We start from the raw sequence: 24,013 nt of genomic DNA on the forward strand, positions 1-24,013 counted from the left end.
CACAAACGAGCCTGCAGCTGATGTGGACTTTTACCCCCTCCATAAATCTTTGTCCGCGAAGCCAAGCCAAAGAAGAAGACAATTGACAAGTAGAAATAGAAATTCACCAAGACAATGGTAAATTTTTATTAATAATTATTAATAATATAACATATCTTACTTAATTCTAAACTTAACCCTACAATGCACAAATATATAGATATATTGTGTTTATGTGTATGGCACAATACTGAGGTCAATTTCAAAGTTCAGTCTTATAAATCTTTTGTGTTGAAACTCAGAATATTTAAACTGTTGTTCAAAAGTAATTATGGAGTAGGTGAGGAGCCAAGTCATCAGGCTTCTCAAAACTCATGAATTCTTGAAGAATTGCTTTCAGAGAAATGTTTCTTCATGCAAATGATTTTTCCACAATTCCCCTCTCTTAAGTGGGCGTTATGTGATGTGGATTACAGTTATGGAATTTGTGATTTCCACAATGATTACACAAACCCAGGCAAGTATTTTAGACAAAATGACCATTACAGTGTCCACAGTGGCACTGCTCTCTCTCAAAAAAAGTCAAAGTGCCCATCTTTTCCGAAGCCAATTTGATCCTGTGTTCCTCCTTTGACAAGAAGAACACAATAGCAGTCCTTTCTCACAGAATTTACTGCATTTCTGACTTCAGATGAAACTGGTTCATTATTTTAAAGATGTTTTGTAATCACATGACATCACTACTGGCTCTGAAGTTTCATTTCTTCAAAAACCACTTATGAAGCAAATGGCTTTCTGTTTATACAAGTGTTTCTCTCAGCAAACATCCAATATATTCAGTATTTCAATGAAATAACTTGAGTTTTATGGCTCTGTTTACAGCTGGACAGAGACATGGTGTTTCTACAAATGGTGTGTGTGTCTTTCCGCTGTTTCCAAACCCACACAATTTTTACTAAAAATATTATAATTGTAAAGATTAATAATAGCATAATTCTATAACACCAGAAATAGTCTAAAACAAAAGAGCACAGGTTTAAGATGAGGAAATTTTAAAGGCAATCATGGATGTTTTTCCACTTAGAAGGTAGTAAGCATCTGCCAGAAGAAGTGGTAGAGTTAGATACAGTGCTGGTTTTGGACAGGTCTTTGGAAAGGAAAGGTATGGAGGGGTTTGGGTCTAATGCAGGCAAATGGGATGAGTGTACATCAGCATCACAGTTGTCACGATGAGCTGGACCATTTCTGTGATTTACATTGATGGCATTAACATTGACACCTTAATTTTCATCTGGGAACTCTCCAGCCAAATGGCATTAACATTGACTTCTCTGCTTTCTGTTAAACTTGCTTGTCTTTTCTTTCCCCTCCTCCTTTCCTGTCTTTCCAGTTCTCCCCTCCTCCTTTCCTGTCTTTCCAGTTCTCCCCTCCCTTCCCCCTTACCCACCCAGCCATCCCTCCAGCCATCCCTCCACCCCCTCATTGCTGCTGTCCCTTCCCTCCTTTCTCCACCTATTATCTTCTGGCTTTGCCACGCCCCTCCCTCCCCACCTTTTTGTTCAGATGCCTGCCAAGATTCTCTCAAACCTTAATAAAGGGCTCAAGCCCAAAACGTTGGTGATGTATTTTTGCCTTTGCTACATAAACAACACTGTTTGACCTGCTGAGCTTCTCCAACATTTTGTTTTTACATTGATTACTCTGGACAATGAAAATTTTGCTTTCTGAACACCTTTTGGTGTATTTTATGGATTTTTCAGCTTTGCTATAAGATACTGTTTTTTAGATATAACCTATTTTTGTGATTTCCAGTCAAGTTTTAAGTCCACGAGTACAGTTATACACAACTTAAAGTCCGTTTGGACAACGTCTGACCTAATATACATCCACGGTTCCATAATTATTCAGTTACCGCGAGCAAGTCTACGGTAATTTAGAAAAAGCAATTGCTAGCTATAGGAAATTGTATACTGTATACCCAAACTGATCCGACTGTCCGCTCTCTCCCCACAACCTCATGTTGGACCCTACACTAAACCCCTGACCTGCTCCCTGCCCACTGCCCCGTGTTGGTCCCCACACTGATCCCTCTGCTCACAGTCCCGTGTCAGTCCCTACACTGATTCCACTGCCCTGCTCTCTGCCCACAGCCCCATGTTGGTCCCCACACTGATTCCTACTTACAAATAAAGTTTATATGTACACTACAGTATCTCCTATAGCTTTGCTAAGTATATAATGTGTCATTTGCACAACATCCACATCACATAACGCCCAACTTCATAGAATATATCATGAATGTTAAGTGGTGCCTATCTGTATATTACCCACAATGCAACCTGTTTGGATCAGTCCAAGCATGCCTGGATGTGAACAGTGCAAATGCTATACAAATATTATTTTGTCTTGGCATGCTTAATCAAGATAGATGCAGATAGGCTCAAAAAGCAGCTCACATTTTCAGATGCTCTGCGTAACATTGAATACGTGTTGATGCACACATTCATTAAAATATTCAAAGCCACGAAGTGGAACATGTCGTTAAAAATTTATTTTCTGCATTCACACTTGGACTTCTCTCCTACTGATCTTGGTGAAAAGTTTCCCCAGGGTATTGCGACCAGAGAAAAGTGGTATCAGGTCAGCTGGAATCTACCAACGCTGGCCGACACGAGGCATCAGATGCTGAGTACAAACAAAAATCAGCAAAATACTTTTAGGTTAGTTGAACTGACGCAATGTGTCAGTATCATCATGCCATTTAACTTGCTAAATTCAATAAAAGTAATTTAATGTTTCTCCAACTTCCTTCGTGATACATCAAATCAGTAATTATCTTTGTATTCAACTTGAAGTAGTCTCTCATAATCCCCAATTTCTTTTCAGGAAGATTGCATTCTGTGATTATTTCAAATCTTTGTTTTTGATTTCCACTACTTTTTACAAACCATTCATCTTACCTGTTAATTGTTCTCCAGCTTAATGTTTTCAAGCAGTTGAAAAGAAATTATGTGTGTGTGGACAATTTAGTGGGTTGTAAATGTACCAATTATAGTTTTGTTCATGGTACTTTTTGAACATCTCGTTTCAGCATGCAATCCATACAGAATTTAGGTCTTGCAGTAATTGCAATTGCTGCGGGTTCCATATTGGACTCGAAAGGATACCTTTTTCTTGAAGTATTTTTTTGTGCTTGTCTCTGTGGTAAGTATTGTACAATCTGTTCTTTGTTTTCTTATTTGGTGGTATGTTGGTTATAGTGCTAGGGATGTTTAAGCGAATGGTATTATGGGAAAATATTCATTCAGTACACTGAAATCTCAGGCATTAATAAAATGATGGCACATTGTTCCTGAAAAATCATAAATCTACCAACCCGTAATCTTTTAAAGAAAAGTTGAAGAAATTAACATTGCAGCCTCAACTTTGTGATTGCCAACAATGTCTTGGATATTTTTTTAAAATGAACTTTGGTTTGTTTTATTTCATTATTTGTATACAAGAATTGTGTTGAGGCATTACTTTGTTTCATTTGTCCCTTTGTTGGGAAACAACCCATTTTCCCAGCCATTTTCCATGGTTGGTGAATAACAATGAGTTTACGTGCACTGTAATGATGAAAAATAATTTTGTGGGCAATAGTTTAAGATTTGGTTTTCTGAATCACTTACCTTTTTCCCTTTTCTGGTGTGGACAAGTTCCTTCCCAAGAAAGTGCCAATCATTTTCACAATCTACTGTGTCCTTTTAGAATTATATTTAATCCTTTATCTACAGTAAAAATTTGACATTACATTTGAGTTTTACAGCTTGGTTTGCATAGCGGTTAGCGCAATATCTTTACCATGCCAGCGATCGGGTCAGGGTTCAAATCCAGTGCTGTCTTTGAGGAGTTTGTGCGTTCTCCCTGTGGGCTTTCCCCGAGGGCTCCGATTTCCTCCCACCATTTGCAACGTACTGGGGATTTGGGTTAATTTTTGAATTTAAAATTTAGTCATAGAGCACGGTAACAGCCTATTTTGGTCCACAAGTCCATGTTGCTCAATTTACACCCAATTAACCTACAATCCCTGCTATGTTTTGAATGGTGGGAGGAAATCCGAGCCCCTGGTGAAAATCTACGCAGACTTTGTGAGAACGTACAAACTCCTTACAGACAGCGCGGGATTTGAACCCCTGTTTCGATTGCTGGTGCTGTAAAGACATTGGGTGTAAATTGGGCGGCATGGATTCATAGGCCGAAATGGCCTGTTACCTTGCTGTACATCTAAATTTAAAAACCTAAAATAAAAATTCTAAAAATTTCTGATAGATTTTTCATTTTGTACCTATCAGCATTTATAAGAATTGTTAACTTATAAAGTAATTTGTATTTTATTGATTTTAATTTCGTCTGTTGGATTTATTAAGGCCCAACTGGTGTTTTCTTTTTTATCTTCCAGTGGCAGTTATAGCTGTTGTAATGCTCTATTTTGTGGATTTACTGTCAGGTATGAACTTCCAATTGACGTTTTTCTGGCTCACATTTTTGCATGTTCCAGAGTTTCAAAGTGTTCATAATTCATTTTTTTTTAACTTTAGAAGGTGACCTGAATGTGACTGCATGGAAGCGTTCAAAACTTCAAGCTGATGCTGCTGCAGAGTAAGTACAATTGGTTCAAGAGTTGAAACTTCAGTATTTAAGATAGAGGCCAAGAATTAAAATTTAATCGGTTTGGATAGTTTCAGCAAGAAAATCAGTTACAAAGTAAAACCTGCCTTTAATTGTTTGAGATGGCAATTATAGACCTGTGATTAGATTGATGTATCTGAATTAAAAATCTAACGCAAATTCTTAACCTTGCAGAGGTATTACCTTCTGTATGCTTTGTATAAGGGCTGAAAATGAACCAACAAGGTTGTTCTCATTTTTAAAATCTTCCAGAATTAGTGTTTGTTGCTTCCTAAGCCTTTCCGATGACTGAAAAATGAGGGAAAGTGAAAATTCTTTCCAAAACAAATCATGGCTATTGGCAAAAATAACTATCACCTTTCTGAAAGTTGATTTGTGTCTTAAACATGTGGGTAGAGATTAGGGATAGCAAGGTGGGGGGGGGGAAGAAAATCACTAGTGGAAGTTGTCCACTGTAATAACATTACAGTGGCACAGGCAATAAACCAAAAAATATGATCCATGTGAGGTCCATGGGAGATTTCAACTTGCACAAAAGGTGCGTGAATTGAGTTTTAAAGTTGACTTAATGGAATGTATCCATGATGGCTTTTTTGCACACCTAGTTAATGAACATGCTATCCTAGATCAGGACTGACATCCAAGATGAGACTTGAGAAGTTGGTGATCTTGTAGTTAGGAATCCTCTTGGATAGAGTGATCACTGTATCATTACATTTCTCAAAATAAATTGAGGGTGCAACAATGTAATCTAAAATCAATGTATTTTGCTCAAACGAGGGAGACTGCAAGGGGATGCAAGCTGGCATAGACTGGGAACATGGGCAAAACAGGGACAATAAGGAAGGGAGAGCAAGCCATAGATAGTAAGGAAATAAAGGAAGGAATCAAACTTAAAAACTCATACATTCAAAGTGGCCAAGAGTAGTGGGGAAACTAGAAAATTAAGAAAAAAATTCAAAAGCAGCAAAGAACCACTAAGAAAGGACTTCAGAAAGGAAAGCTAGATTATGAAAGTAAATTAACACAAAATGTTTTGAACAACTATTTTGTGTTTCTGTTTACAGAGGATCACATATCTAACATGCCAAAGATTGCTATCACTAAGGAGATAGTGGTATGCAAACTCGTGGTTCTAAAGATAGTCGTTCCCTGGACCTGATGGAATGCATCCAGGGTACTGAAAGAAATGGCAAAAGTTAGTCATTTGTGATAATTTACCAAAATTCTCTGGATAGGTGTCAGCAAATTGGAAGAAGGCAAATGTCATGGTGCTACATAAGAAGGATGTAGGCAAAATGCAGATAACTAAAGCTCAGTTAATTGTTGTTTGTCATCAGTATTAACCATTTGGATGGCAATGTTTGTAAGTCTGCTGGTGATACCAAAATTAATGGTACAGTGGTCAGTGAGAAAAGCTATCTTGGGTTATAACAGAATGAACTGGGAAAGGGAGCCAAGGAAAAGCAGATGGAATGTAACAAATAAATGCAAGGTGTTGTATTTTGATAGGTTACACCTATTGAAAGTGAAGAGTAGGGCCCTTGGGAGTGTTGTCAAACAGAGTATTCTGGGGAGGGGATACTTGAAAGTGGTGGCACAGGTAAACGGTGGTGAAGAAGGCATGTTTGCCTAATTTGTAGGGTATTTCCAGTTTTTAATTTCACCATTCCTTTTTTTTTCTTGCAAGTAACAAAGTTGCGGTGATATTTCAGGGGAAAATGTCTAGTCATGTGGAACTGGTCAGGGCATTGAATCATAAGAACAGAAGTTATGTTACACCTGTAGAAGATGGGGAGACTGTATGGAGTATTGTATTCAGGTCTGATCATCCAGGTGTAGGAAATATGTCATTTGTCTGGAAAGGGTGTGGAAACAATTCACAAGAATGTTACTGGGACTGGTGAATTTGAACTGGAAAAAGATTGGATAAGCTGGGACTTTATTCCCTGATGCATTGGAGGCGAAGGGGAGATCTTACAGAGGTTTGTGAAGTCATGAGCAGCAAAAATAAGAACAGTCATAATTTTCTTCCCTGGCATAAGGAATGTAACTCTGGAAAGTAGAGATTGAAAGTGAGAGGGAATTTTTTTTCACCCAGGATGATGGGTGTGCAGAACAAGCTGCCAGGGAAGTGTTGGTGACTGGGACAATCGGAATGTTTGAAACACATTAGACAGATACATGGATTGGAAAGGTTTAGAGGGATATTGGCCTTTTGCAGTCAAATGGGGGTGTTTGTGTGTTGTGGAACCCTGACTCCAACTGTAAACTTTTTTTCACTGCTGTCTGATTTGTAGGGCTTTCCAGTTCTTCTGTTTAATTTCTCCATTCAATTTTTTTTCCTTGCAAGGGGCAAGGTAGTTTTGTTACTGTAACATTTAAGGACAAGACTGATCATGTGCTACTGGTTTTTACCATATCCCTCAATTTTAGCAAAAGGCAGAGCAAGAGAAAACCTGAGAGGCAGAAATGGACTTCAGGTCTCTGCTCCTTTGGAAAGTGATTGTTGACATACTATCTTCTGAAAGTAGGTTGTTAATGGTATCCTCTTTCATGGGATTCAATTATTTGATTGGTTTTGGCTGCTGTCAAAACATATTGAATTTGGCAAAAAGCTTGGTGAAGTTTGTATTTTCAGTTTTAATTCAACCAGTTAAGCTTAGTTTTGCAAAAATGTTACCATTCCAAGTTGAGTTCTGCCATTTTTTATAGTATACACACTCTGCTTTGGTAGAATTATATGCCAATTAGATAGTATTATTGGAAACTTGTATGCTTGAATTTTTACAATTTAGAATATTATGGCTGATCTAAACTACTCTCAAGAAGGCTATGGACTCATGACTTTCTTGATGGGATTCAGTACAATGATAGAATTTGGATAAGGGACATATAATGAAATGAAAACTAGTGTTATGCCTTAGAAATGCACCAAACTTGGTTACTATTTTATCTCTAATATTGCACTTATCCTTTGGTTTGCTGCTTCATTTGGCTGCAGTGGAATTAATTTTACTGATAATAATCCTTCAAGGACTCTGTTTGAGAGATTGAAAGGTTATCACTAAGAAACTGGACTAGTAAATTGTATAGTTTTCTGTGAAGTAATGTTCATTATGAAAGCAGTTTTCTTTTGTTAGCACGTTTTCTGTGTAATGTCTGCTGTGCAAGCATAATGTGTATAAACTTTTGGCTGTTGTCCTCTCTTGTGTTTGAATTATCCTCTTCAAAAGATTGGACAGCAATACATCATCCTGATGGTATATGTTATGAATCACATTCAATTTTGTCAAATCCCCTAATGGTTCCTGGAATGGAATGAAGCCCTGTTATTTTGGTTGTGGCTTCAGAAACAATTTCTAAATTGCTTCAACTGCTTTACATATTTACAATCTTTGATTGATTTGAAGGGAATTTGAAAATAAATTGATGGGTTGAAAATCTGAATCTGAGATTTCATTTTGAAATCTGAAGTTACTTGATTTTGATTGGCATGCTTTTGTTGAAGGTAACTTGCAAAAATGAGGGCATCCTGTTGCACAAGGCGCTTCTTTTAAATATTGAAGCATTTGATGACATGGAAAAATCATTTAAGTTCCCAGCTATTGGGTGAATGGATGTTCAGTTCAGATATTTTAACAGATGGTCATTAGTAAGACTGTTTAAAAAGTGAATGTGTGGTAAAGTCTTATTTTCTATCGTTTGATCTACTTGTCTAAAGGGATGAAGAAGCCAGGTTGTAGGGTCGCATGCAAGACTGAGGCAATTAGCATGTAATTGTTGAAATCATCTCCCCCTTTTACACAGTTGTTAGAAGATGGGAATTAACCACCTTTTAACCGCTTCACTTACCTGTGTGAACGCAACGATGGGGAGTAATTTTCATCCCATGTATTACCCACCAAGGTTTGTAGTATCAGAGCAGAGATGCTGGGTTACTATGTAAAAGTCACACTGACCCAGCTTTTTTTGGTTCAGTGTGAACGACTCAACCTGGTTTTAAACATGAGGAGTTCACACGTCAATTAAATGGGATCCCTGTGTAAAAGGGACACCAGAGTCACTGAACTCCATGAGTGTAGTCATCATTTATCTATGGGTGATTATAAAAGTTGTTACAAAATGATTACTTCTGGTAAAATGGCTATATTACATTGTTTATATAATCATATTTGAAAGGAATGTCATTTACGTTTGTGTCACAACTTTAACCCATTCTCAATGTTAGCAAATAGTTTTACTTGCAGGAACTGCTGCATTTGTACTTACATAAATAACTGAGTATTTCTTGGATTGCTCTTTGAGGTATTTTGATGCAGAATCAGATCTTTTGTACTTGCCTAATTTGGGAATATTTGTTGTGAGCAAGTTATTTTTAAGAGTGCTGATCTGATTCTTTTTTTTTTCTTTGGCTTGGCTTCGCAGACGAAGATTTATGGAGGGGGTAAAAAGTCCACGTCAGCTGCAGGCTCGTTTGTGGCTGACAAGTCCGATGCGGGACAGGCAGACACGATTGCAGCGGTTGCAGGGGAAAATTGGTGGGTTGGGGTTGGGTGTTGGGTTTTTCCTCCTCTGCCTTTTGTCAGTGAGGTAGGCTCTGCGGTCTTCTTCAAAGGAGGTTGCTGCCCGCCAAACTGTGAGGCGCCAAGATGCACGGTTTGAGGCGATATCAGCCCACTGGCGGTGGTCAATGTGGCAGGCACCAAGAGATTTCTTTAGGCAGTCCTTGTACCTTTTCTTTGGTGCACCTCTGTCACGGTGGCCAGTGGAGAGCTCGTCATATAACACGATCTTGGGAAGGCGATGGTCCTCCATTCTGGAGACGTGACCCATCCAGCGCAGCTGGATCTTCAGCAGCGTGGACTCGATGCTGTCGACCTCTGCCATCTCGAGTACTTCGACGTTAGGGATGTAAGCGCTCCAATGGATGTTGAGGATGGAGCGGAGACAACGCTGGTGGAAGCGTTCTAGGAGCCGTAGGTGGTGCCGGTAGAGGACCCATGATTCGGAGCCGAACAGGAGTGTGGGTATGACAACGGCTCTGTATACGCTTATCTTTGTGAGGTTTTTCAGTTGGTTGTTTTTCCAGACTCTTTTGTGTAGTCTTCCAAAGGCGCTATTTGCCTTGGCGAGTCTGTTGTCTATCTCATTGTCGATCCTTGCATCTGATGAAATGGTGCAGCCGAGATAGATAAACTGGTTGACCGTTTTGAGTTTTGTGTGCCCGATGGAGATGTGGGGGGGCTGGTAATCATGGTGGGGAGCTGGCTGATGGAGGACCTCAGTTTTCTTCAGGCTGACTTCCAGGCCAAACATTTTGGCAGTTTCCGCAAAGCAGGACGTCAAGCGCTGAAGAGCTGGCTCTGAATGGGCAACTAAAGCGGCATCGTCTGCAAAGAGTAGTTCACGGACAAGTTTCTCTTGTGTCTTGGTGTGAGCTTGCAGGCGCCTCAGATTGAAGAGACTGCCATCCGTGCGGTACCGGATGTAAACAGCGTCTTCATTGTTGGGGTCTTTCATGGCTTGGTTCAGCATGATGCTGATCTGATTAAATAATGGATAATAACACTTAAAATAATAGGTGGCTGTTTTTAAAAAAAAAAGTGAGGAATTATGTCTTTGGAGCAGGCAATCGTTTATAGAGAATACAGTTAATTATCTTTGTCCATTTCAAATATGATTATTCAAAATTGCACGTTTATTTTAAATGAATGATTATTAGCCAAAGCATTGGACAGTTGTAGTCATTTGGTGAATTTTTTGCTTAAGTTAAAGTTTACCTTTAAAAATATTTTAGAAATGTAATAGTAATTTTCTGATTCACCTTTGTTTAAATATGCTAGTTTATTCTGCACCTCTGGATTGATGATGAAGCTTCTGTTAAATTCTGTAACTGAACTATGACTCAGTTACATTTGAAGTGACTGAAATAGTTCCTTTTGGAATTCTCCTTAATATTGGGATAGAATGTTTTTATGACTTTGGTATCAATAATCCTAATTATAGAACAGGATTCTGAAATTATGTCCCTCTCTGGAAAGGGAGATAGCAGAACCTGCTTTAAAAATTAATTTTGAACAAATTATTTGGAAGCCAGATTTCAACAAAGTTATCTGCAATCTTCAATAATTGATAACACAAAGGATCATAAATTATCTTGTTTCTGATCAAGTTGATGATCAGGTTATGCTTGGTTAATTTTTTTTAAATAAAGCACCTATCAGCATTTGGTGTTGTATATACAAATGACCTGTTACAAAAACTGGAGTCATAATTATTCTTTATTAAATGGATGGCCTGCAGGATAAGGCAGTGGAAAAAAATATGGAAAATAAACAAAGTACCTTGATGGAATAGAAGAAGATATCTAAAAATGAAAACTATGTACTGTGCCCTACATAATGTTTGGGACAAATACATTTTTCCTTCATTTGCCTCCATGCTCCACAGTTAAATTTGTAATCAAATAATTCACATGATTAAAGTGTACATTCCAGATTTTATTAAAGATAATTTGTATGCATTTTGGTTTGACCATATAGAAATTACAGCACTTTTTATATCTCGGTCCCCTGTTTCAGGGAACCATAATGTTTGGAACATTTGGTTTCACAGGTGTTTGTGATTACTCAGGGTTGCCCTGAAATGAGGGGATTGAATAAAAAATGCTATAATTTCTACATAGTGAAACCAAAATGTACACAAATACCCTTTAATAAAATCTGGAATAGTTGTTAATCATGTGAATTGTTTGGTTACAAATTTAAAACTGAAGCACTGGGGTAAATCAGGGAAAAAAAGGTCTTTGTCCAAAACATTATGGAGGACACTGTATTTTGAATATTTACTCTGTGGCCAAGTTCATGTCTGTAATCTGCTTGTGCCTGCCAATTCATTGCAGTGTTCAATATATCGCTAAGAGCCATATTCAACAGAATGGATTTTTCATTCGAAGTTTAGATGTTAGAGATGGGAAACGATGCATTTTTCAGGACTTATTCGAGAATGCAATTTCAAATGATCTCAGTCATAATTTATAGAATAACTGCAGGTATTGTAGAGCACGATTTATCACACATCTCAGAGTAATAAGGTATGTGGAAAGAGCTGCCAGAAGAGGTTGAGAAGTTGGTACAATTTCAGCATTTAAGACATTTAGACAAGTACATTGATAGGAAAGGTTTTGAGGGATAGCAGCCAAACACAGGCAACAGGAATAGCTGAGATTGGCAATTTGACTGGAATTGACAAGTTGGCCAAAGGATCTGTTTCCTTGCAAATTCTTGTGCTCTGACGACTGAAAATGAAATGTGTGCTTCAAGATTGCCAGAGGATTTTCTCATTTTTAATATTGCTGTAGCATTGCCAGTCTTGAGTTTCATTTTTGTTTTTAATCATAATGAAATGTTCCTGTTAATTATTTCGTGCTTCTCTTGACTTTAGTTCTGTGTGTTGCTTGTTTGGATGCTACGAAGGTTTCCTCTCTGTTGTCGTCACTTGCTGCTTTCAAGGAACGTACTGTGGTGATTTTTTTTCCCCCTCATATAGGAGTTGGCCAGTTCTTCAGTTTAAAAATAAAAATGAATTTATTTTAGAATTTCAAACAGTTGTCTCACTTTCAAAGCTGATTCATAAATACAGCACTGAATTGAGCACTTCTATTCATTTGAGAAACTAGAGATGATCTTTTGACTTTTGATCTTGTAACACCTTCATCAGCATTTTGCCACTGCTTTTGGACGAATCATTTTTAGTGGTCAAACCTTTTCTAGAATTTTATTTTAACTAGATCTGTATCAAAAGCTGTTTACTAGCTTTTAGATGGAGGCTTACTTTGTACCTCTGGTTAGGATCCAAGTCAAGAGCAGATTTCACTGTTCTTTGAAATCCTGGTTCTTGCCCATATTTTTAAAAAATTCATAGTGTTTTCCGAATAAACCAAGAAGGCATTGTGTAGGAAATTACCTTAAGATCAATAAAGAATAAGAAACTTATAACATCTTAGGTAATTGGCTATAAAATCAATAAAGAATGAGAAGCCTGAGGTGTTTGGCTTGCAGTTTATTTAAATGCAATTTTTGAATGAAATTGCAGTCAACAAACATTGAAACTTTTGATCTTGTAACACCTTCATCAGCATTTTGCCACTGCTTTTGGACGAATCATTTTTAGTGGTCAAACCTTTTCTAGAATTTTATTTTAATTAGATCTGTATCAAAAGCTGTTTACTAGCTTTTAGATGGAGGCTTACTTTGCTAAGCAGCAGTTTAGCTTGAAGATCTTGACACTGGAGCATTCAAACTAAGTATTCCTTTATATTTTTCAACTTTTCCAAACTTTCATTCTTTATGAATGAAATCAACTTGAGCTGCAGTGGATGCAAATAATTTTGTCATCGTATTCGGCTTTTTTTGTGACCATTGAGATTTTGCTTCACCCCTTACCATTTGCATACACTGCTTTTGGTATCTATCAGTGAAAAGATAGCATTATAACCATATAACCATTTACGGAGCGGAAACAAGCCATGTTGGCCTTTCGAGGCCGCACCAGTTCACTGATTTTGTGCGCCCTCTAATGGTCCCGTTCTTCTTCTTCCAGAAACTATAATCTAAAAATCCTCAGTTAATTCCATCACAGCAGGTTTATTTAACTGATTCAGGTCAAACAGAGCAGGTGCAAATAAACTTCTCACTGTAAAATCCCATAGACATTTTTACAGATAGGTTTAAAATTTCATTTCACCATTATTGCAAGCTGAAAAATGTTTTCCAATTTGCAAGTCTTTTTGAACCTAATCATTTACACCTTTTTCATTTTCACCCAAATGTTCTTGCATTACTGTTTTCTATCCAGTCGGAATAAATTACACTATAAATGCATAATGCTTAAAATTGGTATGCAGTGTTGCTCTCAAATGTTTTCTTCAGCTTTTTTTTGTTAATCTTGCTTTTGAATGTATGCAGTTTGAACCTTATAGTTACTTGAATTAATGGGTCTGCATTTAAGAATTATATTGTTCAGCAAAGTCTGAAGCAATGATTAGACGTAGGAATTTCCAACAACAGCAATTTTTGTTTAACTGGAATGGAAACCAATGAGTGGTCATGTTAGTATTCATAAATTCATGTAATTGATTCACGATAGTAACTTTCACCACAATTTTTTGCAGATGAGAATTAGGACTAGCAGCCTTCGACCCGAAGTGCACAACCTTTCTTCATCAAAACATCAACATGAAGAATAAATTTTAATATACTTTACAGATTTTGGAATGGGGGGAAAGAAAGCATTTATTAATTGAAGATCATAATGTTGCCATCTATTGTAATGCATCAAAATTGAGTAGGAAAATTTGTAATTCTAATTGAGGAGACTGTCAAATGCTCACTTAATAATCAGTTCTTGGGCTCTTGCATTGTGTTTGTTTTAACTGTTCGTAAAATGGTGTAACTGAAGGATTACCGTGATCCTTGGTTCTGTTATCTACATTTGAGTTTGTATTCCCTGAATGGGTAAGTTTTACAATTTAAAATTTATTTTTGTAACCTCTGGCATATTAGGCTTGGAAGCAATAGTGATTCAAACTTTGTCATTCTGGATTCCATGCCAAGCTAAAAGTTATTTTTTTAAAAAGCTGTTTTTAAACTAGGTATATTTAGTCTAAACAGATTAATGCTGTTGGTGAAGTAATTAGAATGGGTATATAACTGTTACTTCAAAGTTATTTCATGTGTATAATGGTAATTCTGTATTTGACCATTGATGTTGAAGTATTATGATGCCTTTAATTTGTGTATGACTGCTGGGGCCAGCTCTCTGTGCATGTAGCATTTGATTGAAAGTTCACGTCAGGCATGTGGAACTAATCTTTATTTTAAGAGTCAAGTTGTATTTCAGTGATTGTTTTTAATTCCATTTGAACTAAAAATTGAATTTAAACTGTTGAAGAAAATAACCTGTATGGAGAGCATCGTGTAACGATTTGTATATTAAAAGTACTGTTTTTTAAATTGTCAACAAAAATACATACCATTTGTATTCAGCCTGTGCTTCCAATGTGTTTATGCTCGATGGTGGGGTCTCCAAGCTTTCGATTTCAGTCACAAACATGAATAAAGTTTCAGTCCATAATACCTTGATATTTGAATATTTCGGTATCATCAGTGAAATAAGAACATAAACGTTAAGTTTTACTCACTTCAAAGGTTGACACGGATGACTAAAATAATTTTTTTTAAATTTTTTTTTGCAGGGCTGTGAAAGAAGAACGTATTCGTCAACAGCAAGTTGAGGATTTGGCCAGAATCCAGCCAATGAATGCATTTGCAGTAAGGAACCGGTACCTCTCGAGACTTGGTGCACAAGTAAGGAAATAATTGCACATAAAAGAGACTGAGAGAAATGGATGCACTTTAAACTTATTAATCTTGCATGCAACAGAATCTGGCATTATGCACAGAAATTGAAAAGTGGCAAAATGTTACAAGGAGGCGGTGATAATTTCACCAAGAATAAGTTGATTCTCACGAACAAGGTTTTATTGTTTGTGATTTGTATTGTGCTCAAGACTTTTGTCCATGAATTTTAATTATATAAGTACCCATCAAATCATATTTGACAAATATTATTTTACTTCATATCATTAATGACCCAGTCCTTTTCGAGGGCTCAATAGTGGAGAGGGTCAAGAATTTCAAATTCCTGGGTGTCAACATCTCCAAGGATCTGTCCTGGAGCCTCCAGATTGATGCAATCATGAAAAAAGGCTCGCCAACAGCTATACTTTGAGGAGATGTCACCGAAGACTCTTGAAAACTTAGACAGGTGTACCGTGGAGAGCATTCTGGCTGGTTGCATCACTGTCTGGTATCAAGGCACCATATCTCAGGACAAGAAAATCTCCAGAGGGTTTTTCACTCTGCCTGTGACATCACAGGCGCCAGACTACACTCCATCGAGGACATCTACATGAGGCAGTGTCTTAAAAAACAGCCTCTATCCTCAATTACCCCCACCTCCCAGCCATACTCTCTTCATTCTGCTACCATCGGGAAAAAGGTACAGGAGCCTAAAGACGAGCACTCAGCGGCATAAGGACAGCTTCTTTCTTCCCCACTGCCATCAGGTTCCTGAATAATCAATGAACCAAAGACGCTGCCTTACTTTTCATACATTACTATTTTTATTTTTTATATTATTGTTGTAAGTTGAATGTTTGCACTCTGATGCTTCCACAAAACACCAACTTTTGTGACTTGTTTATAACAATAAATTCTGATCAATATAATTCCTGCTTTAAGTGGATTATGTTTCTCCCTAATTTTTCCTATTCAATTCATTTGCAATTACTTGTGAAGTGTGGTTAGATCTTTTGACCTGCTTTGCTTTCTCTTTCAGTTACCAGAACATTACACTGTCCATGGATCTGCACTGGCATATAGGAGTGTATTGAAATGATTTAGGGATTTTTTCTGAGAAATCACTAACTTTTAATTGTCATGTATGGAGCCATAAATATAGACTGACAGAAGACTGTTACATTGCCTTTCCAATGGAAAATGCACCCACAAATTATTACCGAGGCATTTTTTTTGCACAGTGCTTTCTTCTTGGAGAAGGATGAGGTTTGGAATATATCGAGAGTGATAAATATGTCCTTTGTATAATAACTGTCACTTGGAACAAGTATTCGAGATTCATGAATCTGAACAATCAAGAAAGATCCCTGCTTCAACACTAAATCTGAAGGTCTTCAGTTTTGGATAATCCAAGTGTCCTCAAGTTTTATCTTTGTAATTTGAATTGTAAACCACTATTTAAGATGCAGTTAAACAACCAATTTTTTTTGAGCAAAGAAACAAATTATGTTGTCTTCAGGCATTTTTTTTCAACAACATGTCCAGGAATTGCACATACACTGTCAATAATTTTGTATTGATTAAAGAATTTTAAAATCTTTCAGGCATTGCTACTTTATTCTTGGAGTATGCAGTTGACAATTTTAATTAAGTTTCATTTATTTAATCTAAAGTGCAGACCAGAGAACATGGCAATAATGTCACTGACTTGATGTTGTCCAGAGACAATACATGATAACTGATATATGAATGGTCCCATTTTAAGGAGATGGAGGATATATAATTGAGAAAATCTGGACATAATGAATTGCATCATGCTGGTGGCCAGTTATATTGCATATGACAGACACTGAAGATCAGATGAAAGTGCTGTTCCACAACTTACTGAGTCAGATGAACATTACATCTGACCATTAAGCTTTATAGCAGCTTATTTGAATGGAGAATTGGTTTACTCATTTTGTGGTAACTTTTTTACTTCATTGTATACCTGTTTGTAAATTGGTTGTAGTTAAGTTATTTTAATTATTGTTCATATTTGTAATTAGTTTAATCTATTTATAAAAATATCTCTGAATATTAGATTTTTTTTTAAAAGCACGTGACAGGCTTTTGGCAGCATAGTACTATGAAGGCCATTGGGACAATGTAAATCTGAAGGCATTTATGGGTGAAGAATGGAAGACTACATAGTTAATCCATGTTTGATGATGGCTGCCAGGATGTTCCTGTTTAAGTAATCCTCTGATTTAGGAAAGACAAAGATAAATCTTTGGCTTGGCTTCGCGGACGAAGATTTATGGAGGGGGTTAAAGTCCACGTCAGCTGCAGGCTCGTTTGTGGCTGACAAGTCCGATGCGGGACAGGCAGACACGGTTGCAGCGGCTGCAGGGGAAAATTGGTTGGTTGGGGTTGGGTGTTGGGTTTTTCCTCCTTTGCCTTTTGTCAGTGAGGTGGGCTCTGCGTTCTTCTTCAAAGGAGGTTGCTGCCCGCCAAACTATGAGGCGCCAAGATGCACGGTTTGAGGCGATATCAGCCCACTGGCGGTGGTCAATGTGGCAGGCACCAAGAGATTTCTTTAGGCAGTCCTTGTACCTTTTCTTTGGTGCACCTCTGTCACAGTGGCCAGTGGAGAGCTCGCCATATAACACGACCTTGGGAAGGCGATGGTCCTCCATTCTGGAGACGTGACCCATCCAGCGCAGCTGGATCTTCAGCAGCGTGGACTCGATGCTGTCGACCTCTGCCATCTCGAGTACTTCGACGTTAGGGATGAAAGCGCTCCAATGGATGTTGAGGATGGAGCGGAGACAACGCTGGTGGAAGTGTTCTAGGAACCGTAGGTTAATATAACACCAGGGAATAGCTAGACTTGGCTGTATGGAGAGATTGTGTCTTTTTTTGTTAAAGTTATTGTTTGCGCAGCATTTGGAAGAATTGAATGTCCACCAGAATGCCCTATACTTTTAGTGGTTCAGATATTATTTTGTTTTCTGTAAAAGCATAGATTAGGATCAGTAATGGGAGGAGTTGAGTGAGACTGTAAACAATAATTTTACATTTTCAAAAGAAATTTTTTAAAGATTTTTTTTACCTTGATGGATCAGAGTCATTTTTAAAGCATAAATAAAACAGCAAGTATTTCCAAACTATGAAAAGTATTTGGATAACCAAGAATGAAATGTGTACATAATTTGAATAACTTTCCACTACTTTCTTCCCAATTTTATAAATGTCATTACAACTCTATTTGCAATTAAAATTGATCTAAAATACATTGATTTCAGGTGTTAATTGAAGTAAACAGGAAATTGATTCAAGTACATTCAATATCTATTCTTCAGTGCAGTGGTTTTCAGTGGTATGTGAGTGGAAGGAGGAAGTTTGAAAACCACTGCTTTAATCGTACCTAATTGACTCATTATGTGCATGTTTTCATAACTCCTAAGGAAATGGGCCAATGACAGTTTTCTCAAGCAAAATATTTCTTAGCAATTGGGTTTAGAGCAGTGGTTCTCAACTTTTTTTCCCACTTATGTACCACTTGAAGTAATCCCTTACTAATCACAGAACACCTATGGCATAGGGATTATGAGTATGTAAATGTAATCAAATTTATTGGGCTTTAAATGTCTTGAACAATTTGATTTAATATAGATATGTAAGTTTCTGGACCAATAATCAGAAAATGCAAGTTCCGATTGCACCATGGCTTGAGAATTTTTAAGCAAGAAATCTGGAAGTATTCATGAAAGTTCCCATGAGATTTTTGGATTATTGTGAAAACTCAGCTCTTTCATTCATGTTCCTCAAGGAAGGAAAAAACAACTTTGGTGGTTGTGATTATAATTGCACAATTATAATCAATTGACCTCTCCAAAATTTCTAGAAGACTTCCATTGCTATTTGTGAGCCACAGGTTATGGTTTTCTTCCAGATATCAGAGGTTCTGGAATTGTTTTTCTGAATTGAAAGATAGTAAATGTCTCTCCTCTCTCTCTGTCCCTTTATTACATCATGATAATGGGGAATTATTGGCCTGTCAGTGTGGAGACAATGCGAGAAACAATAATGAAGGATAATAATGTAATAGTAGTAATGTGGTGGCTCAGTATTATTCCTGATATCAGATGCTATTTTTGTGGAGTGTGTAAATATTCTGTGACCATATTTCCTGCTGGTCTCTAGTTTCCTCTTACTTCCCAATGTATACTCACTGTAACTTGCCGCAAGTGTAATTGGCTGGCAGGAGAATTGAGAAGAAGTGATTGGATATGAGAGAGAGAGAGTCAAGAGGTCACAGGGAAGTAAGTGGGGGTAGAGGAGTTGTGAGCACATGTTGAGAATGAGCATAGGTTTAATGGATTAAATGGCTTCCTATGTTATAAAAGAAAATTGAACAAGGGACACAATTTCCAAATGCTGCTTGACTGTTTAGGATTTTGATTTCATTCCAAGGATAGTGAACCTTGTGAATTCACCAACAGAGGCCTGGAGGCTCCAATCTAGTCAATTCAAATAAGAACAATATGTGGCCACTGGAATCACAGTGGACACAATGAAATAACCGCACAAGGCATTTTTGAGTCAGATTTACTCTTCAGATGCCACGCAACCTTTTAAAAGCCCAAATCATGCGCCCAACACGCACTGGCGTCACATAATTGCTATAGGCCCCCTCAGAACTGGCAGACAGGTTTGATTGTCTTTTAGGTGGTTATCCTCTGTGACGAACTGTTGGCTGCTGCAGTGGGAAAGACTTGTCCACCTGAGCTGGTTTAAGCCTGTCAATAGTGAACAATTGTGGCTTCCCTCCAATCTCCAAAATACAGGTCGACCTAATTTATCTGAGTATCCGAGAAGGTCCTTCGTAAGGTGTCTGAAAACGTTGACCAAGTGTTTCCTATGGACGAAGACATATTCGCCATTTTTGAAGTCTTTGGGAACAAAGCAAGAGTGTTCTCCATGCGAAGATAGTGGTATAGGGGTCAATTTTCCAAGTCTCCCTTTGTTCCTTAGGATCGTCGTTGGAGTTGGAATGGTAGGGGGTGAACAGTGAACCTTTAAAAGCCCGATTCACACCCGACACACGCTGATGTCATTTTGCACTGACATCACATAGCTGGTTTGGAGGAGTCACGTGATGGAGTAGTGGCCAGACGGTGAACACCAGCCCTCCAGAAAAGTCGGAAAAAACAAAGGAAAACACAAAGGCACAAAAATAAAAATTAAAGAAAAGTGAATATAAAGGTGGAAAGAAGATGGCGACGAAAAAAGAAAAATCGAAATCAACAGTAAGAAGAGAGGAAGAGAAGACAACGGAAGAAGAAGGAGAAGGCCTTACCTGTTCGAAGAGGCCCGCGGTGGAGAGAGAAACCCGCTCCCTCAGGTTGGTAGAAAGTGGACTACAAAAATGGCTCGCTGAGCCGAGTAAAAGTGCGCAACCGCGCATGCGTGAGGAGTCGCGCATGCGTGATGCGCATGCAAAAAAAAACACCGGCGGGAGGGGTGACCAGCTGGGAAGTCGATCTCCACAGCCGGCAATGACAGCTGCAGAACACCTGCAGCAAGAGGAGAACATAGAAGACAACGAAAACAAGAAAGAAGAGAAGAAAAGGGCAACAAAGAAACAACAGATGGCCAACCCAGAGGAAGAGGAAGAGTACAGTGAAATAGAAGAAGGGAAAGGCAAGATAAAGGATATACTTTCTCTTATTAAAGAATACATGGAGTAATTTAAAGAATGGCAAGCGCAAGAATTTAATGATTTAAGAAGAAGAATAAACAATACAGAAGAGAAAATGAATAAAATAGATATGACCTTAACAGAAATGGGAAAGAGAATGGACAAGATGGAAGAGCGGGAAGCAGCAGTAGAAATGGAGGTAGAGGACTTAAAAAAGAAATTAGAGGAATCTAATAAAAAAGTTACAGAGACACAAGAACTGTTAGCTCAGAAAATAGATATAATGGAAAATTATTACAGAAGAAATAACATAAAGATAGTGGGCCTTAAGGAAGATGAAGAAGGCAAGAATATGAGAGAGTTTATAAAAGATTGGATCCCCAGGATCCTAGGATGTCCAGAACTACAGCAAGATATGGAAATAGAAAGGGCACATAGAGCATTGGCCTTTAAACCACAACCACAACAAAGGCCAAGATCTATTTTAGTAAAATTCCTAAGATATACTACAAGAGAAAAGGTACTGGAGAAGACAATGGAAAAAGTAAGAGAGGGCAACAAACCACTGGAGTACAAAGGGCAAAAAATCTTCATTTATCCAGATATAAGTTTTGAACTCCTGAAGAAGAGAAAGGAGTTCAATACAGCAAAGGCGATTTTATGGAAGAAAGGGTATAAATTTATACTAAAGCATCCAGCGGTATTGAAAATATTTATTCCAGGACAACAAAACAGACTATTCTCGGATCCAGAGGAAGCACGAAAATTTGCAGAACAATTACAAAATAGACTGAGGGATGAAGACGTGTAACGAGAGTACGAAAGACTGAGAACTAAAAAGACACATAAGTTTTGAACTCCTGAAGAAGAGAAAGGAGTTCAATACATCGAAAACGATCTTATGGAAAAAAAAAACTATTCTCGGATCCAGAGGAAGCAAGGAAATTTGCAGAACAACTACAAAACAACCAGAGAGATGAAGATATGTAATAAGAGTAAAAATGACCACGATTTATATGTATGTGGGTAAAGAGGTATATGTGTGTATATGTATAATGTGCATACATGAATGTATCCGTATTTAGAAGAAAATATAGATAGTATAGACAAGAATTAATAAGGGAAGGAAATGGAATAGAGGGAATAAGGAGGGAACTAAAAGAGTGACTTTTGTTACATATGAAAAGTGAAATCTTTTCGGGGGGGGCTGGGTGGGGAGGAGTTGCGGTCACTGCAAAATCAGCTGATGCTTGCGAGTGAATTCGCAAATCCAAATGGAGAGGGGAGATGTGGTTGTCCGACAAGGGATAAAGGACAACTCAGGAAGGGAAGGGGAGATTGGGGCTAAAGAAGTTTTAAATAGGAGAATAAGAAAAATGTTTGATGTTTTAGGAATGTTGTCTTATAAAGGGTTCAAAACAAGAAAACAGAAATGGATAAGAAGGAAAGGTAATGATGGAGAAACGGAATGGGAAGATAAACAAAGTATAAAATGGCTACGTTGAACTATATGACTTTAAATATTAATGGAATACATAACCAAATTAAAAGGAAGAAACTGCTAAATTTACTGAAAAAAGAAAAAATTGATATAGCATTTGTGCAAGAAACACATTTAACTGAATTGGAGCACAAGAAATTAAAGAGAGATTGGGTAGGACACGTAACAGCAGCATCGTATAATTCAAAAGCAAGAGGAGTAGCTATATTAATTAGTAAAAATGTGCCATTTAAAATAGAAGAGGAAATAATAGATCCAGCAGGGAGATATGTAATGATAAAATGTCAGATATATTCGGAGTTTTGGAATCTACTCAATGTATATTGACCTAACGAAGAAGATCAAAAGTTTATGCAAGATATTTTTTTAAAGATAGCAGATACGCAAGGGAACATATTAATAGGAGGAGATTTCAACCTGAATTTGGATTCAAATATGGACAAAACTGGGAAAAAAATTAACAGAAAGAACAAAGTAACCAAATTTATAATTAAATCGATGGAAGAAATGCAACTTTTGGATATATGGAGGAAACAACACCCAAATGAAAAGGAATATTCATATTACTCGGCTAGACATAAAACATACTCAAGAATAGACCTATTTTTGTTATCAGCTCGTATGCAAGATAGAGTAAGAAAAACAGAATATAAAGCTAGAATACTATCGGACCATTCACCCTTAATATTGACAGTAAAGTTAGAAGACATCCCTCCAAGAATGTATAGATGGAGATTAAACCCCATGTTACTTAAAAGGCAGGATTTTAGAGAATTTATTGAAAAACAAATAAAAATGTATTTTGAAATAAATATGGAATCAGTGGAAGATAAGTTTATACTATGGGATGCAATGAAAGCATTCATTAGAGGGCAAATAATAACTTATGTAACCAAGATGAAGAAGGACTATAATCAGGAAACAGAGCAGTTGGAAAGGGAAATAGTAAATATAGAAAAAGAATTAGCAATGAAGGAAGATACAACTAAAAGAAGAGAATTGGCGGATAAAAAAATAAAATATGAAACACTACAAACATATAAGGTGGAGAAGAATATAATGAAGACAAAACAAAAATATTATGAACTAGGTGAAAAAACGCACAAAATCCTAGCATGGCAGCTTAAGACAGAACAAGCTAAGAAAATGGTATTGGCATCAAGGAAAAAAGACAAACAAATTACATATAATCCAAAAGAAATTAAGGAAAACTTTAGAGAATTCTATGAACAATTATACCGAACTGAAAACGAAGGGAAAGAAGGGAAAATAGATGAATTTCTGACTAAAATTGAACTACCAAAACTACAAATAGAGGAACAAAATAAATTAACAGAACCATTTGGAATAGTAGAAATACAAGAGATAATAAAAAAATTACCAAATAATAAGACACCAGGAGTGGATGGATTCCCAATAGAATTCTACAAAACATTTAAAGACTTGTTAATTCCGCCCCTCCTGGAAGTAATCAACCAGATTGATAAAACACAAAGCTTACCAGATTCATGTAAAACAGCAATAATTACAGTAATACTAAAGCAAGGGAAAGATCCACTCTCACCAGCGTCATATAGACCAATATCTTTACATAACACAGATTATAAGATAATAGCTAAACTATTAGCAAACAGATTAGCAGAACAGGTACCGAAAATGGTAAATTTAGACCAAACTGGATTTATCAAAAAAAGACACACAACAGACAATATTTGTAAATTTATTAACTTAATTCATGCAGTAGAAGGGAATAAAGCACCTACAGTAGCAGTTGCTTTAGACGCAGAGAAGGCCTTTGACAGAGTAGAATGG

At 37.2% G+C, this 24,013-nt stretch overlaps 1 protein-coding gene across 3 annotated transcripts in view; it reads left to right on the top strand.

Annotated features, from left to right (window-relative positions):
• mfsd1 (major facilitator superfamily domain containing 1) overlaps window positions 1–24,013 on the top strand; it is an 86,076-nt gene that overhangs the window by 49,397 nt on the left and 12,666 nt on the right. Inside the window, exons 13-17 of one of the 3 annotated variants that reach the window (XM_069896759.1) lie at window positions 3,071–3,183; window positions 4,421–4,468; window positions 4,560–4,620; window positions 14,909–15,020; window positions 16,054–16,614. In XM_069896759.1, coding sequence (XP_069752860.1) covers window positions 3,071–3,183; window positions 4,421–4,468; window positions 4,560–4,620; window positions 14,909–15,020; window positions 16,054–16,113 — 394 coding nt within the window. In that variant the 3' untranslated portion in view covers window positions 16,114–16,614. Of the gene's footprint in view, window positions 1–3,070; window positions 3,184–4,420; window positions 4,469–4,559; window positions 4,621–13,825; window positions 14,876–14,908; window positions 15,021–16,053; window positions 16,615–24,013 lie in introns of those variants that run through there. The other 2 variants (XM_069896760.1, XM_069896761.1) reach the window with 2 other exon arrangements.

This window comes from Narcine bancroftii, chromosome 9, assembly GCF_036971445.1.
Source record: "Narcine bancroftii isolate sNarBan1 chromosome 9, sNarBan1.hap1, whole genome shotgun sequence".
Lineage (NCBI taxonomy): Eukaryota > Metazoa > Chordata > Chondrichthyes > Torpediniformes > Narcinidae > Narcine > Narcine bancroftii.